Here is a 17957-nt window from a genome sequence, read left to right on the forward strand (position 1 = left end):
CCCAGTTTTTGTCACAAGCCCTCCTAGTACTTACTAAAGTGCTTTTTGCATTGGAGCAGATACTCTTAATATGAGGGGTCCAAGTTAGCTTCTTGTCCAAGGTTACCCCTAGATATTTCACTGTCCCCTTCACAGGTAGAGTTTCATCGAAGAGCTTTAGATTCCAACTTGCATGCTGAATATGTCTCTTCGTAAATGGCACCACAACAGTCTTCTTAGGGTTAACTCTCAGATCCTGTTTAATGCACCATTTATGCACAATGTCCAACCCTCCTTGTGCCATATTCCTGACTGTGTCAGCGAATTTGCCAAGTATTACTATGACAAGGTCATCTGTGTATCTTTGGCAGAAGCATTGTCTGGAATTTAGTTCCTCAATGAGTTCATTCACCATTAGATTCCACAATAGAGGAGAGAAAACTCCTCCTCGTGGGCAGCCTCTAGTGGTCTTAATTACCATCTTTTCATTCATCATGGTAGCCTCTACCTTCCTTCCACTAAGCATGGCTCTGGTCCACCTACATATAGTGGCCCCAGATCAGGCACCTCTGCTGCCCTTACCATGGAATCGAAAGTCGTGTTACTAAAGGCCCTCTCGATATACAGGAAGATGCAGAGGGCTATTTCTTGGAAGTGAAGTGCTTTTTCCATCTTCCAGACGAGTTGGTGGAGAGCTGTTTCACATGATTTACCTGGTTGGTATCCGTGTTGGTTCAGGTGTAGAGGGACCCTACGTAGCCTCCTCTCCCCAATATATACATTAACCAGTTTTTCCAGTGTTTTGAGAATGAAGGAGAACAGACTGATTGGTCTCATATCCTTGGCCTTGGTATGATCAATTCTCCCTGTCTTTGGAATGAAGACAACCTTCACTGCCCTCCAAACATTGGGAATGATTCCTACTGCTAAGCTAACCCTAAATAGCCTACATAGGATTCTTATAAGCTTTCCTCCTGCCTGTTGCAGGAGAGCTGGAAAAATGCCATCTGGGCCAGGTGACTTGAACGGCTGGAATGTTCCCACTGCCCACTGGATTTTGTTGAAGTTCATACACTGCTTGACCAATTCCCAGTCCTCTCTTCGAGTGTCTGAGAACCGTTGTCTCTCTGGGGTCACATACTGGTCTGTGTTATCCGGCAGAGCATATTGAGGAAAGTGAGTTTTGAGGAGCAATTCCAGCATCTCATGCGCTGTCTTTGTATATTCCCCATCCTCCTTCCTCAATGTACCTCCTGGATTAGTTGGTACTCTAGTGAGAATCTTGTGAAGTCTGGCTTGTGTAGCCGTGCCTTCCACTTCCTCACAGAATGCCTTCTGGGATGCCTCGTTTGCATGTCTTATTGCAAGGTTGTAACTGACAAGGGCCTCACGATATTTAGCCCATTGTCCTTTGCGTCTCGCAATATTAAACAGTCTCCGTACCTGTTTTCTTTGCGTTTCCAATTTGCTATTCCACCAAGGAACACTCCTATTTGTGCACTTCCTGGTGATTGTGCAGTTGTCTTGATATGAGGTCACTATGGCAGAAGTAACAGCCTCTGCTACTTACTCAAATTCTACTGGCTTCCTTATCGTGGTTTTAATTTCCGATAAGCCTAAGTCGAGATCCCTCCTCTATGTCTGCCCGGTCTGTTTTCCTGGGATTTCTATAAGTCATGGTCTGTCTGATTCCCATTTCAACCTTGACTTTAATGTACATGTGGTCCGATGAGGATGGCTCCAACACCACATGCCATTGTTTGACATAGCTACTCAACATCATGGAACCAAATGTTTTGTCAATTACTTCTTCCCTTCTGCTATTCCTGAATGTAGGTTCATTGTCCCTATTCAGGACCTCTAAGTAGTTAGCTAAGAGGAATTCAAGATGGAACTCACCTCTACTGTTGGTGTCCTTGCTGCTCCACACTAGGTTATGGGCATTGGCGTCGCACCCCACCAGCAGTTGGTCACCTTGCCGATGGCAAGTCTCTACCAGTCTCCTCACCTCCAAGGGAGGGGGAGAACTGTCTTCGTAAGGAAGGTATGCTGAGGCCAAGACTATTTTCCTCGTGATACCTTCCTCACATTGCTGCATTTTGATGATCACTAAGTCCCTAGAGCAGAAATCCATCATTGGCATGAAAGAAATGCCGTTTCTAACATAGATGCATATTCTGGAGTTTCTTAGATTTCTAGCATAGATCAGCTTACCTCCAGTGCCTCCGAGGCCCGATACACCCCCTTTGTATAAATAGGGTTCTTGTATCAGGGCCACGTCCACTTCCTGTCTCCCCAGGCAGCAGCTCAGGGCAGCAGAGGCCCCTTTACTGTGCTGCGGATTAATCTGCAGCACCTCCAGGCTCTGTCTTACTGCCATCTTTGAAGTCTTTGAGAACCCTGACGGTGACCTGCGAGAACCCTAAAAACAGTTTCAGGTCCTGCTCCCGCATCGCCTTCAGGGACTTCTCACCAACCTCCACCACCAGGGTTCATCCTTCTGGAGCAACCTTCTGGTTAATCACTCTCCAGTCTTGTGTCGGGACTTTTGGGTTCTGGGCCCCCATTTTCCCGAACAGAGTCTTGGGAGAGACTTCCTTAAAGATCTTAGGTACCCATAATGATATCTTTGCGGTCTTAAGAAGTTCCGCTGCCATCTTGACCAGCAGCTTCGCATCTTCCCACGGGGATATCTCATGGGCACCTTGTCCTTGAGCCATTCTACTGTGTGCACCCCCCTCACAGACAAAAATGAGTGCACCACAGTCTAGATAGACCCTTCTGAAGTTGGGTCCTGGGCCAGCGTCCCCCCAATCTTTTCAAAGAGGGCCATCTGTTCTAGTTCCTCCTGCTGCGAGGTAATGGCCACCAGTGGATAACCTTCCTGGATAACTGCCATCCTAAAAACCGAGACTGCAGTACTATAGGTCTGTTTCCCTATTTCTTGCCTCGATTTTTTCTGGGCTTGCTTATCCAGGGAGGGGGGAGTCTTTGATTCCTCCCTTATCCGCTTACTACCTGTCTTTGACGTTGTGGGGGTCTGCGTGTCCCCTTCAACCTGAGACAGTTTTTTCCTGGGGGTCTTGGGTTCTAGTCCCTTTACTTCCCTCCATTTGTGTTTAGGAAGCCATTCTTTTCCTTCCTTTTCCCTCTGTTCCCTGAGTAGCTTCCTCCTTTGGGCCCCAGACAAGCCTTTGATCTGAATCTGGTCTAGCTTCTCGGTTACAGTTCCCACTTCTGGCTCAGGTCTAGACCCTGATACAGTAGTGGAAGTGCCTTCCATCTGTTCAGTCCCTGATGTTTGGGTATCTGAGGTCTCAATTTGCCCCTCAGTTTCTTTTTCTTTTCTGTAATTGTGTCCATGTTGGTCCCACGAGATTTGGGAATCTAGAAGGTCCACACCATGAATACCCCGCGCGGTGTAAGGCTAATTACCCAGGGAGGTCGTCTGGTATCCCTGAGGCTCCATTTGCCACACATTTTCCCGTGTGCCACGCACCCCTCAGCACGGATCGCATCACACCTTGGGTTGGGTCAGGGAATAGGGTAGGACTAGGAGTGGATAGGGAAGAGGGGACGTTATGAGACACTCTTAGTCTGATCCATCGGCTGAGTCCTTTCCGGCAGTAGGTCCTCTACCTTCGACATAGCCCTCAGCTTCCTGCAGATACGCAAGCCTCTCCACCCGCACGGACAGTGCTTCATCAAGGTGGTGTCCCCCGGAGAGGAAATCTTTTAGTTAAACAACTGAGATAATGTTGACCTATACAAGAATCAAAATTATAAATGGTATCGGTTATTTCTATGAAACATAGGTAATGTTAGAGGAGTGTGTCCCATTACAAACATGAACCCCTCTCTGAACACAGTTTAGAGGAGGAGCCTTGAGAGGTCTTCCACAGGGGCACCGACTTATAAAAAAAATATTGGGGAGGCCCGTACTGGTGGTCTTGCCCTGGGAAGTTTTCTAAATTTTACATTAAAAATTAGTGATTTTTAAAGTTTTTTAAGCATTTTAGAGTCATATGATCAACATTAGAACCCTGAAAACTGGAGTCTCGATAACTCAATACTCGGGGAAACTCGACAAGCCTGACACATTTTTTGGCTTTGAAAAAGAAAAAAAGAAGAAAAAAAAGCATAAACACGCAAAGTATTTTCGTAAAAAGCTAATTTAATTTACAGTAATAATCACACTTATAGGCTATTACAGAGCAGTGAATATATAACACTGAAAAGACTGAAATTATATTTAAATAAATCCTAAACTATCATTATAAGAATAAAACATAAAATATTGCTGTCGCACAGTAATAGCACTTTGATTAATAAGTGAAATAGTTAATCTAAGCTTACTTTGAATAAAGCTCAGGGCTCATTAAATAAAAACAGTATCTCAAAGTTAATGCTTTAATACAGTTAATAAAATTAATATAGTATGCCTAATACTTTCAGTCAAAAAGTATGTAAATAGCGGGTTTTAATTGGGTCTTACACCCTAAAAATATTTAATCATTTGAAAATAACTAATACAGTACTATATTAATATAGTAATACAATACTAAACTAGTACTAATATTTCGAAACTGAAAATTTAACATTATGTATGTATTTATTTCTCTATTTATAAAGATTTTTATTATTGCTCTAAATGCCATTATTAGAAATGCCATCTTTAGAAAGGTGCAAATGTTGACTGTCTGACTGGATTACTGAATGTGAAGTAATTGATGACTGGTCAGATATCCAATTTATCCAAAACATCTCGGTGGGCATGAAGAAAAGCCAAGTTGTTCAATTGCTTCTGTCCGATTGTTGATCAGAGATATGACTTTAGACATCTAAGGGCACTAAATGACCATTCTGCTGTTGCTGTCATGATTGGAACTATTTGGAGAAGCTTGATGCACTTCACTACTCCACATAACATTTCTCCAACTGCAGGCTCTTGTGTAATGTACTTTCTCACGCATATTTTTTAAGACCAGTTGTTTTTTATTAGCGATATCACCTAACATATTCAAGTGTAAGCACAGTCTCTCAATGTAGAGGTCATTTTTACAAAACTCTGTTGATTTTTCCAAATTTGTTTCACCTCTATTTACTAAAAGCAAGCACTCTTGTTCAGCTGCAATGACCTGTGTGAGTCCAGTTGAAGCAAACTGCTCTGTAATGCAAGATCGCACAGTTTCACAAACTTCAATGTAAATAGCTTTGTAGTATTCCGTTGGGGTTTTGAAGGTGGTGGTGAGCTGCCTTCATTGTCTTCATACTTCTTTGGTATACTTCGATTCCAAGGAAGTGAAGGATAATCAACTTGTGGACGTTTTTCTTTTAAACACAATTCCCAAAAGTGTTCAAAACTATCACATCTTCCATTCAATATACAAATCAAGCCCTCATATATTTTTTCCAGATCAGCAACACTTAGATGAGTGCATTGAATATTTTCAGTGACATCCTCTACTGGGTTCATTGCATGGCAATAAAGACGTAAAACGAAATAAGTCTTGAATTGTAACATTGACTCAAGGTAGCCTGCATAGTTGTAACCTGCCTCTGTTATGTCTTGTGCAGAAAATGTATTCTCAAGATACTAGAAGCTCACATAGTCCATCAAGTTAGGCAAAGGGGTCATAGACCAGCTTGGTCGTTGGCGCTCTCACAGCATATGCTTCTGAAAAGTCCTGCCCTTTTGTGGGATTCCCTTATGGCGTTTATTAAGTCATTGGCCAAAGCCACAATATCCCTCATAGACGTAAATGGCAGAGACTGTCTACAACTGCCAAGTCCAAGCTGTGTGCTGGGCAGTGCACATAACATGCTTTTGGTTGTATATTCAAAACTAACTTTTTTTAGTCCTTTGAACTTACCTCTCGTATTCGAAGCACCATCATAGCACTGTCCTCTTAAGTTATCCATTACAAATCAAAACGAGCAAAAACGTGTTTTAAAATACTAAACAGAGTTTGTGATTCAGTGTTGGGGGTCTCGTATAAGTCAATAAAGTCTTGATTGATGATTAAGGAATCATTGACAGTATGAATACAAAATGACACTTGTTCATGAATCAAAGAATCACTTGTTTTGTCAACCATAATAGAAAAATGTTCAGTCTTCTTGACTGAAGCCAATACCTTTCTCAACACAAACTTTCCTAGTAGATCAATGATCTCGTTTTGAATATCGTGGGTCATCCACTTATACCATGAATGTCGTAACCAATCTTTAAACCCAGGTATCTCATTCTTTTGGAGTTCCAACTATTGAAAAAAATTTGAGTTTACATCTTCGTGCCCTCTAATTGCTAGTCCTTGTTGGCATAGAAATTGCACAGCATTAAAAATTGTCTGAAGGGCTAAACGGCCTTTCTTCATATCACTATCTAACTGTTCATTCAATTAGAAGACCACACTTCAATTAGTGATAGAATTTAGTTTCAGAGCACCTTCTTTATGCATAAACATATTTTCATGAAGACAGAATTTTTCCAAAGCCTTTTTCCAGTTAGAAAACCCTACAGAAGTAAATACATCTTCTTTTTTGAAGAAAATTGTAGTAGATTTTTAGCATCTGCCTCTTTGCAGGTTTTGCAAAAAACTGTTTAGGTGGATGCTTCATATTCTAGCCATGTACATTTGATCAACCAAGACTTCTGAAATGATCTTCCCTTACTGGATTGTCCAGGTTTCAGCTCTGAACGGTTCTCACCTGAAGACGACGAAGCAATTGATGACACAATAATTGTTGGAGGTTGACTTGCAGTGTCATGAACTTCCAAGCATGCCTTTTTGGTAACAAATTTATCCATTGCAAACTTAATTCACAATAAACCGAGAGATTAAAGTAAACGAATAAAATATAGTCATATAAAATAACCCACTACACACTAAATTTGGAACACTAAACACATCTGCAGCATGCACTGAAAGAAACTATCCACACTGAATGACTGCAACAGGAGGGTGGGCTTTATATAGCCACAGCATCGTAATGTCTCGAAGCGTCAACGCAACATGAGGTGGAGGGTTCTAGGCACTTCTGCTCCAGTCCTTTTGATGTCACTGCGGCCGCAGCGCTGGCCCGCCAGCACTAGACCCAAAAGTTTGTGCACCGGGACAAATTCTAAGTGTGCCCACAGCATTGTAACAATATCATGATTCACACCACTTGTGTTCAGTTAACCTGTTACCACCATAATAAATATTTGTTTTGACTCATTAAAAGGTAACTATTATCAAACATGGAAAATAAAAAATTCCAACATAATTTTGTGATTTTACAAAGCATAATATAACTAATAATTTTCTTAAATTATTGGGGGGCAGGCTCTGCCCCCATTCTCTGTCCGCATTCTTTGACCATGAAGGAAGGCATTTAAGCATTTAAACAGCTTTGTTCTTTGCTGTTGCTTTATTCCTTCGTAGCATTCTGATAGCCTTTCTGACAATATTTCTTATCAAACTTCATGGAATATTCTTTTGTCTCCTTTATTTGCTTTTCCAATTGATCTATTTCCTCTGACGTAAAGTGATGCTTTCTACTGGAATCTATTCTCTTTATTTCTAGATCTGGTTTAGTTTCTCTCTCTACTTTCCTATCTCCCTTCACTTTATCATCAGTCTCTTTTAGGTTGTCTCTAATCACCAGTGGTTCTTTTCTGTTTTTTGTCCAATCACAGTGTAATAACCCTTGTTCCTACCAGTATCTGTTCTTCTTATATTATTTACTTGCTAGTTTCCCTCTCCTATTCTGAGACCTGGGTTTTGTTTGCTCTGCTTGGTTCCATATAGTTTAAGAATTCATTTGTATTCGTCCTAGTGGCAGGTACGAGGGCAGTTCAATAAGTAATGCAACACATTTTTTTTCTCAGCCAATTTTGGTTGAAAAAACCGGAAATTTCTTGTGGAATATTTTCAAACATTCCCGCTTCGTCTCGTATAGTTTCATTGACTTCCGACAGGTGGCAGCGCTGCACGGAGCTGTTAAAATGGCGTCTGTAACAGATGTGTGTTGCAAACAACGGGCAGTGATTGAGTTTCTTTTGGCGGAAAACCAGGGCATCTCAGATATTCATAGGCGCTTGCAGAATGTCTACGGTGATCTGGCAGTGGACAAAAGCACGGTGAGTCGTTGGGCAAAGCTTGTGTCATCATCGCCGCAAGGTCAAGCAAGACTGTCTGATCTCCCGCGTGCGGGCCGGCCGTGCACAGCTGTGACTCCTGCAATGGCAGAGCGTGCGAACACACTCGTTCGAGATGATCGACGGATCACCATCAAACACCTCAGTGCTCAACTTGACATCTCTGTTGGTAGTGCTGTCACAATTGTTCACCAGTTGGATATTCAAAGGTTTGTTCCCGCTGGGTCCCTCGTTGTCTAACCGAACACCATAAAGAGCAAAGGAGAACCATCTGTGCGGAATTGCTTGCTCGTCATGTGGCTGAGGGTGACAATTTCTTGTCAAAGATTGTTACAGGCGATGAAACATGGGTTCATCACTTTGAACCTGAAACAAAACGTCAGTCAATGGAGTGGCGCCACACCCACTCCCCTACCAAGAAAAAGTTTAAAGCCATACCCTCAGCCGGTAAAGTCATGGTTACAGTCTTCTGGGACGCTGAAGGGGTTATTCTGTTCGATGTCCTTCCCCATGGTCAAACGATCAACTCTGAAGTGTATTGTGCTACTCTTCAGAAATTGAAGAAACGACTTCAGCGTGTTCATAGGCACAAAAATCTGAATGAACTTCTCCTTCTTCATGACAACGCAAGACCTCACACAAGTCTTCGCACCCGAGAGGAGCTCACAAAACTTCAGTGGACTGTTCTTCCTCATGCACCCTACAGCCCCGATCTCGCACTGTCGGATTTCCATATGTTTGGCCCAATGAAGGACGCAATCCGTGGGAGGCACTACGCAGATGATGAAGAAGTTATTGATGCAGTACAACGTTGGTTCCGACATCGACCAGTGGAATGGTACCGTGCAGGCATACAGGCCCTCATTTCAATGTGGCGTAAGGCCGTAGCATTGAATGGAGATTACGTTGAAAAATAGTGTTGTGTAGCTAAAAGATTGGTGAATAACCTGGTGTATTTCAATGCTGAATAAAACAACCCCTGTTTCAGAAAAAAAATGTGTTGCATTACTTATTGAACTGCCCTCGTAAAAGCAATTCTTTAACTTTGTGGAGCATTTTTTTCTTTAATTCCACAATTATGAGTCATATCTATCACCTATCCAGAATTCACTTAATATACTTTGCTGTTCATCTTCAGACCAATATTCCTTCAAAAATAATTCCTTGAATTCTTCCCATGAACTGGAGGATTCTGCAACCTCAGTTACCCAACTATAGAAATATCCTCTTAAAAATCACCCCCCCCCCCCCCCCCCCCCCCACAAAAGATATTTTTCCTATGATTATAATTTTCTGGCAGACACATTAAATTCTGTAATAAAATCAGCAGGGTACACTTCACCATATTCTTCAAAATCAGTAAATTTCTTGCAATTAACACAAGAAGATAGATTTGGCATGGCACACACATTATGATTCACTCTCTGGATTTTGCTTACCATATCTTCAAATTGTCATTTACTTTTCCCATTCTCTTTTTGAATAAACTCCAATCTATTTTAATTTGTTCCTCTTGATTTTTGAGCACATCCCTGTTATAATTACAAACTATTTCTAAATATGTGTTGTTGTTCACTCCAGAATTAGAAAGTGTCCATTCTCCTTTTACATGGGTTCTCAACTGTCTTTTTATGGGGCACACTGGCATTATTGACTTGGCATAACAGCTGTTAGTATCTCATTTAAAACTTCCCAACAAAATTCAACAGCTTCCCACTTTGAATGACTGATTAATTTTAAGATTTAAATTTTCTCAAATACCGAGTAGACACTTGACAAAATAAACACTTTTAGCTTGTGTTGCTTTGATGACGACTGCTGCTGTTGACTGGTGTTCCCTTTCCACATCGTCTGCTCAGCTCGCTGTGTTGCTCATGACCTCCAGCAAAGACCAATATTCCTTCAAAAATAATTCCTTGAATTCTTCCCATGAACTGGAGGATTCTGCAACCTCAGTTACCCAACTATAGAAATATCCTCTTAAAAATCACCCCCCCCCCCCCCCCCCCCACAAAAGATATTTTTCCTATGATTATAATTTTCTGGCAGACACATTAAATTCTGTAATAAAATCAGCAGGGTACACTTCACCATATTCTTCAAAATCAGTAAATTTCTTGCAATTAACACAAGAAGATAGATTTGGCATGGCACACACATTATGATTCACTCTCTGGATTTTGCTTACCATATCTTCAAATTGTCATTTACTTTTCCCATTCTCTTTTTGAATAAACTCCAATCTATTTTAATTTGTTCCTCTTGATTTTTGAGCACATCCCTGTTATAATTACAAACTATTTCTAAATATGTGTTGTTGTTCACTCCAGAATTAGAAAGTGTCCATTCTCCTTTTACATGGGTTCTCAACTGTCTTTTTATGGGGCACACTGGCATTATTGACTTGGCATAACAGCTGTTAGTATCTCATTTAAAACTTCCCAACAAAATTCAACAGCTTCCCACTTTGAATGACTGATTAATTTTAAGATTTAAATTTTCTCAAATACCGAGTAGACACTTGACAAAATAAACACTTTTAGCTTGTGTTGCTTTGATGACGACTGCTGCTGTTGACTGGTGTTCCCTTTCCACATCGTCTGCTCAGCTCGCTGTGTTGCTCATGACCTCCAGCAAAGACCAATATTCCTTCAAAAATAATTCCTTGAATTCTTCCCATGAACTGGAGGATTCTGCAACCTCAGTTACCCAACTATAGAAATATCCTCTTAAAAATCACCCCCCCCCCCCCCCCCCCACAAAAGATATTTTTCCTATGATTATAATTTTCTGGCAGACACATTAAATTCTGTAATAAAATCAGCAGGGTACACTTCACCATATTCTTCAAAATCAGTAAATTTCTTGCAATTAACACAAGAAGATAGATTTGGCATGGCACACACATTATGATTCACTCTCTGGATTTTGCTTACCATATCTTCAAATTGTCATTTACTTTTCCCATTCTCTTTTTGAATAAACTCCAATCTATTTTAATTTGTTCCTCTTGATTTTTGAGCACATCCCTGTTATAATTACAAACTATTTCTAAATATGTGTTGTTGTTCACTCCAGAATTAGAAAGTGTCCATTCTCCTTTTACATGGGTTCTCAACTGTCTTTTTATGGGGCACACTGGCATTATTGACTTGGCATAACAGCTGTTAGTATCTCATTTAAAACTTCCCAACAAAATTCAACAGCTTCCCACTTTGAATGACTGATTAATTTTAAGATTTAAATTTTCTCAAATACCGAGTAGACACTTGACAAAATAAACACTTTTAGCTTGTGTTGCTTTGATGACGACTGCTGCTGTTGACTGGTGTTCCCTTTCCACATCGTCTGCTCAGCTCGCTGTGTTGCTCATGACCTCCAGCAACTTGTTCGTCCTCCTGTGTTGCCCCGAAATGCTTACATCAAAGTGATTTGAAAAATGTAAATGTGGATATTCACTGCCTTTGCTGCATCTTTTTCTTTTTGCAAAACCATTTATTTCCATGGCATCTTGCAGAACTCATGTTATCAACTGAAAACTAGTATGAATGTCCTCACAAAGCTGAACAAAATCCAAGATTTTCTTTCAGAAGTTTTCTGTACACCCTGCATAATTCTCTTTTTCCAAAAACGTTTTTCTTGTTATAGAAAGTCTAATATTTCATGTCCTGTTTACCTCAGCCTTTGCCAGTTATTTTACTGCCCAAGTAGCAAAACTCCTGGAAGGAAATATCATGGTGAAATGAAAAAATTGGAAAACAGCATGTAGAAGAAGAATAGGGACTTTAGGTTATGGTCCCAGAATAAGTCAGTGGAAAAAAGAGAAGATTATAGAACAAGAAGGAAAGAGGCAGAAAGAGTGGTTCCAGAGGGGAGAAGAAAATGCATGGAAGAATGGACTAGAATGACAAAGGAGGATAATGATGCTTCAGAAAAGGTCCCATATGGGACAGTTAAAAGTAAGAGGCAGACTTATACGACAGATTATGTTGGAATGGTGAATAAAAGTGGCCAAAAGGTAGAAAACAAGGAAAAATTCAAGATTGTGCAGAGGGAGCAATTGTGGAAAATGAATTAAAGTTAGGCAAGAAGAAATAAAATTTGGATGTTTCCACATGACATTGTACTCCTGTCAGAGGGCAAAGGACTTGTGAAAGAAGTTGAGCAGCATGAAAAAGTTTTGAAGGGAGATTATATGATACATATCAATAAAAATAAAGGAAGAGTAATGGAATGCAGTCAAATTAAATCAGACAAGGCTTATAGAATTAAATTAGGAAATGAGACATTAAAAGTAGAAGAACATCAACACCATCATATACATTTTCCCAGTTTCCAGCTGCTGGCCAGGTCTGTTTTGAACGTGAGTCTCTCCATCATTTTATGTCTTCCCACCATCTCTCTGCCTCCACCTTGATCCAGTATTTTCCTTTCTTTCACATGCAGTCCTTCACTTCTTTTGGCCACCTGTCTCTTAGTCTTCCTTTTGGTCTTTTCCCTCGATTTTCATTGTGTGTGTTTTCCTGGGAATACACCTCTGATACCATCAGAATTTTAAATTATCATCAACGTTACCAAATCTTTTTCTAGATCTGCAAATGCTGTAAATGAAGGTCTGTCTTTTTGTAATCTATCCTTTAAGATAAGACACGTGGTCACTATTTCTATTCATGTTCCTATGTTTCTACAGGATATAAATAAGTCTTTCTCCAGGTCAGCTTCTACCAATCATTCCTTCATTTTTTAGGTTATTTTGTGGTGAATTTTGCAATCATGCTTTTAGCCTAATGGCTCAGTAATGTGCACACCTTGTTAATCTGACGGTTCAGTGATACACCTTCCAGTGTCAATCTTCTTTGGTGTAAGGGTTTTTAAATTATGTTGTAAGTCTGAGTGAAAGCCATCTGTGTCGTGCACACTATTTATCATGCTGATCAGTTTTGTCATGGTTGGTTCTCCCACAGATTTTAAATAATTCTGAGGGAATGTTCTCTATTATAAGGGTGCTGCTATGACATAGATCTTTCAGTGCTCAGCCAAATTCTTGTTGAAGTATTGCATCATCTGTCTCATACATACACAGACACACACACACACACACACACACACACACACACACACAGAGAGAGAGAGAGAGAGAGAGAGAGAGTCAGCATTTTTGTCTATGCATAGTGCCGGATTACGATCTAACCTCTTGAAGTTCATACGCTTTTCCATTTTCTCCAAACGCTTGTTTAATTTTCCCATGTTTGGCACCCATCTTTACTACTTATGAATGGCACCTGTCTTTCCTATTGTCAATCACATACCCTTAGCTTTCTTCATTTAGTCATTCTTGCTTTGGACTTTCTGTTAATCTCATTTTTCAAGCATCCATACTCACATTTACCTGCTTTAGTTGCTGTATTCTTATATTTCCTAATCTTCAGATTGAGTTTCTCAAGTATTATCCAAGTCTTTTAGCTGAGACTTGTCTTATTTACTAGTTTTCCCATGCTTCCTTCAGTATTTTACTTCTCAAAAATATTGATTTGTCTTCTGTCGTATTCCTTTTTCATGTTTCCTAGTTGCTGCCTGCTAATCCTTCTGGAACTCTTAAAGATGTCTTGCTTTTTTCAAATTATCCAGGGCTCACATACTTAATTTTCTATCTTTTTACAATTTATCCAACTTTGTTTTGTGTTTTATAACTAATAAATTACAGTCAGAGTAAACAGCTACTAATGGAAATGCTTTTAGTTTAAAACCTGGTTTCTAAATCTCTGTCTAATTTTTTAACCTACACCTCATTAGAACCCCTCTTATGTAAATATCTCCTCTGTGACTGGAATGCATATATACTCTTTTGCAGTCTTCATCTGTACTGTGCAAGCTACCTTACAGCAATGTCAGATGGTACTTCTGGCACCAGTATGTTTTCCCACACTCCTGTTACATTCACGAATGGTGTGTAGGATAAATGATTGTTGGAAAGGCTCAGTATGACATCTAATTTCTCTAATTTTCTCAGGGTGATGATTTCGCAGAGAAATTTGGGAGGAGTGGAAGCTCGCAATATTTCAACAGTATACCTCTCTGTGATGCACAATACCTCTCTTGTAGCATCTGCCACTGGATTTTATTGAGCATCTCCATAACCCTCTCCCACTGAGTAACCCATCTCAGTGATGAAAAGCACCACTCTTCCTTGGATCTTCTGTACTTCTTCTTTTATCCTACTTTGTAAGGGCCCCAGAATGATGGATAGTATTCAAGAATCAGTCAAACAAGTGTTTTGTAATTCTCTTCTTTCATGGATGAATCACATTTCCACAAGATTCTCCCAATGAATTTCAGTCTTGTATTGGCTTTTCTACTGTTTATTTAATGTGGTCATTTCACTTTAGGTCACTCCAGTTGGTTACTCCTAGCTATGTTATAGTGATTATTGTGTCTGGTGATTTGTCATCTGTAGCGGAATTGAACAATAATGGATCTCTTCAACTATTTATGTGCTTTATATAGAATTTATTCATGTTCAGGGTTGACTGCCAGTCCCTAATTTCACTACAGTCTTCTGATGTTGCCGCCACCCTACAAACAACAGTATTCTCTGCCCTGCATTTGTGCAAACTGCTAGGCAACTCCAGATTACAGAGATTTTCTATTGAATCATACATTCAACCTCTTATTACAAATGGCACTTGTATACCTTTTGAAACCTATATAGACTGACTGAATAAAGGCTAAAATAATCACTTCATCCTGATAAATCCTTATTATGTGGCTGATGACATAACGGAACTATAAACATTATAACCTCTTTGTAAGTGACAGTTGTTAACCACCCTGAATTGTTTTGAAGACTAAGCTATTTTTAAACATATTTTTTAAAATAAAATGTGGTTTTTATGCTGTTTTAACAATTGCAAGTTTTTCTTACAGTATCATTTGGATGCTGCTTTGATATATGTTATCTGATAATGTATATGAAGTAAAAGTGACCACTGTTCTGAATGCACCTACATACAGCGAGTCCTGCTTTAACAAACTTAAAAGCTAATCAACTTGCTATATTCTGAAATTACTACATAAATTTAGTAGCTTTTTGAAGTTTTGTTAATGAATTAAAGCATTAACTTAGAGATCAGATATACTTTTCCCAAGATAAGTGGCTAGGAACGGTGGTGGTGTGAGGGATGGAGAGGGGGGGGGGGGGTTACATAAGTGTGTGTGTGTGAGAGAGAGAGAGAGAGAGAGAGAGAGAGAGAGAGAGAGAGAGAGAGAGAGAGAATTAGATATGCATCTCACGATAGATGTAATTATTGTAATTGCATATTATGTGTATACTGTATGGTAGTTGTACTTCAGAGCCACACAATAGTTGTACAATCTACTTTTTAAAATTATATGCATTATGTGGTATCCACATAGTGATCATCAATATTTATGATTGTTTTCCAGAGACTTTGGATATGCTTAAGGACAACACTGAGCCTGTTTGTTGGTGTCACACTGATGCGTGAGCTACAAATTCTCTTCTACCTAATTCATTTTTTAGAACTGTTTAGGTAGCTTTTAATGCTCTGAATTCTAATAATCCACATTTTTCTGTATTTTGGGCTGTAGTTGGAAACTTTGGGCAAGAATGGGAAACTGGTGATGTCAGTGCAAAAACCCCTTACAAAGCTGGAACTCCAAAGGAGATAAACGCCATCATAGGTGTCAAACTAGGATTGCGTTCCGTCAATGTCACTCTTAAACAGGAAGGTATATAGTTTTCATAATTATGAGTATGTGGTGTGTTTGTGAGTGTGTGGGTGTATGTGTGGTGAGGAGAGATAGATAGATAGAGAGAGAGAGAGAGGAAAAAAAGTTTATTGTACACTTATCCATTGCTTTGTATATATGTGTTTTTTCTGTCACTTGACACTATCTCAGGAGGACAGAACACATCAGATGATAAAGCTCTCAAAGATGAAATTATCAACTATAATGAACGTTTTACCTGGGAGTGGGACCAAGGAATATTTGGTTTTGGGCCACGAGGTAAGATATTTACAAAGAATACATTGCAATAAATTCAGTCTCAGTGCTTTGTAATATTAGCCTGTTTTAATAGTATTTTAGTGAATTACTACTACACTAGTACTACTATTTCTACTCCTACTTCTACTACTACTATTATTATTGTTATTATTACTTATTTTTCTCATCCTGTAAGATCTTCATTCTTTGATGTGTTCCTGTTTTCTTTGGTCTTTCTGTATTTTCACTGTTTTCCTCTTTATTTTACTTCAAGTTTCATGTTCATAATTTTATTTCTGAAATTGTCTCTTTCATTTACCATTTATTTATTTATTTATTTTCGAGTTCTGTGGATCTTTGACACAATGTATAGCTAGGATGTATATTATGTCAGATTATTACTACAATAATCATATGTAAATGGTCATGAGGCTTACAATCTAAATCATACTAAATAGATACATGAGGTTCAAGTCTTCAAATAACGGCATAGATTATAGTAGTAATGATGCTTACACAAATAAATTGTAAGGCTTACATTCTAATTCGTATAAAACACATTGTCAACAATCAATATACAGTGCTATATAGTCATTTCTTATAGGAAAGCTTAAAATTAAACAAATTACACTAATTATTAAACATTATCAAAAAAATCCTGTAAAGAGTAGAAAGAACTATTCAAAAAATAAAGTTTTAGCTATTTTTTAATTTAGTCTTATCTTCAGTGACTGATTTAACATGAACTGGAAGTTTATTGTACACTTTTATGCATGAATAATGTACTTCTTTCTTTACCATACTGAGATTTTTTTACATCTCTGTGAAGATCATGTTTACTTCTTGTATCATGATCATGGTATTGACTGCTTGTCCCATACATTGTCTAATTAATGTTCACAAAGCAAATTAGTGAAAGACTGTATTGGCATGGCATGGTGAGGATCCCCAGTTGTTTGAACAAGTTTCTGCACGAGCATATAGGGTTCACTCTATCCATAATTCTGATGCCTCTCTTCTGTGCAATAAAGACTTTATTTGCTCATGACTGGTTTCCCCAGAATATGAAGCCATATATCATAACTGAATGGAAATATCTGAAGCACTCAGCTTTTTGATTGTTTCCAAGACACAAACAGATGAAACTGAGCAAATGGTAAATGCTGCTGAAGTCAGTCTTTTACACAGTTCGACAATGTGAATTGACCAGTTTAGACTTATGTTAATGTGTAATCCAACGAATTTGGAAAACTAAACTCTTGATAATTCTTTGTCACCACATTTTATTTGAATATTTTCCAGCTTTTTGTTTGCTGTCTGAAACTGAATGAATTGAGTCTTGTTAACACTGAGAGGCAGTCCATTAGAAGTGAACCAATCTAGAGCTTCTTTGAATATAGTGGTCACAGAGTTCTCTAGACTGCAATTTGGTACATTTTCTATCATAATGGTGATATCATCTGCAAACAGGGTGAAGTGTGCTTTTAGTGTCATACACCATGGAAGATTAGGAAAAGTATGGGACCCAGCACTGAGCCCTGTGGGACTCCACATTTCACTGTGCCCCAGTCAGAGCAGGTAGGTTCCTTTGCAGAATTATTCACTACGATCTTCTGCCTTCTTCATCCAGAGATCATTTGAGCCACATCCCTACTTTACCATATAAGCCATAGTGCTTAGCCTTTGTACGTATAATTTTGTGATCTACACAGTCGAATGCTATAGGCAGATCACAAAAGATTCCAACAGGGCATATTTTATTGTTTATGGATTCAAGAAGATGGTCGACAAATGTGAAAATGGGATGTTCAGTTGAAATACCCTTTTG

The 17957-nt window shown here is 39.1% G+C and overlaps 1 protein-coding gene across 6 annotated transcripts in view; it reads left to right on the top strand.

Annotated features, from left to right (window-relative positions):
* Positions 1 to 17957, top strand: part of LOC124805030 (dual oxidase maturation factor 1-like) — a 139367-nt gene that overhangs the window by 32476 nt on the left and 88934 nt on the right. For all 6 annotated transcript variants that reach the window (XM_047265445.1, XM_047265447.1, XM_047265448.1 and 3 more), the window contains exons 3-5: positions 15566 to 15623; positions 15731 to 15871; positions 16043 to 16150. In XM_047265445.1, coding sequence (XP_047121401.1) covers positions 15566 to 15623; positions 15731 to 15871; positions 16043 to 16150 — 307 coding nt within the window. The remainder of the gene's footprint in view (positions 1 to 15565; positions 15624 to 15730; positions 15872 to 16042; positions 16151 to 17957) is intronic.

This window comes from Schistocerca piceifrons, chromosome 7 (assembly GCF_021461385.2).
Source record: "Schistocerca piceifrons isolate TAMUIC-IGC-003096 chromosome 7, iqSchPice1.1, whole genome shotgun sequence".
Taxonomy (NCBI): domain Eukaryota; kingdom Metazoa; phylum Arthropoda; class Insecta; order Orthoptera; family Acrididae; genus Schistocerca; species Schistocerca piceifrons.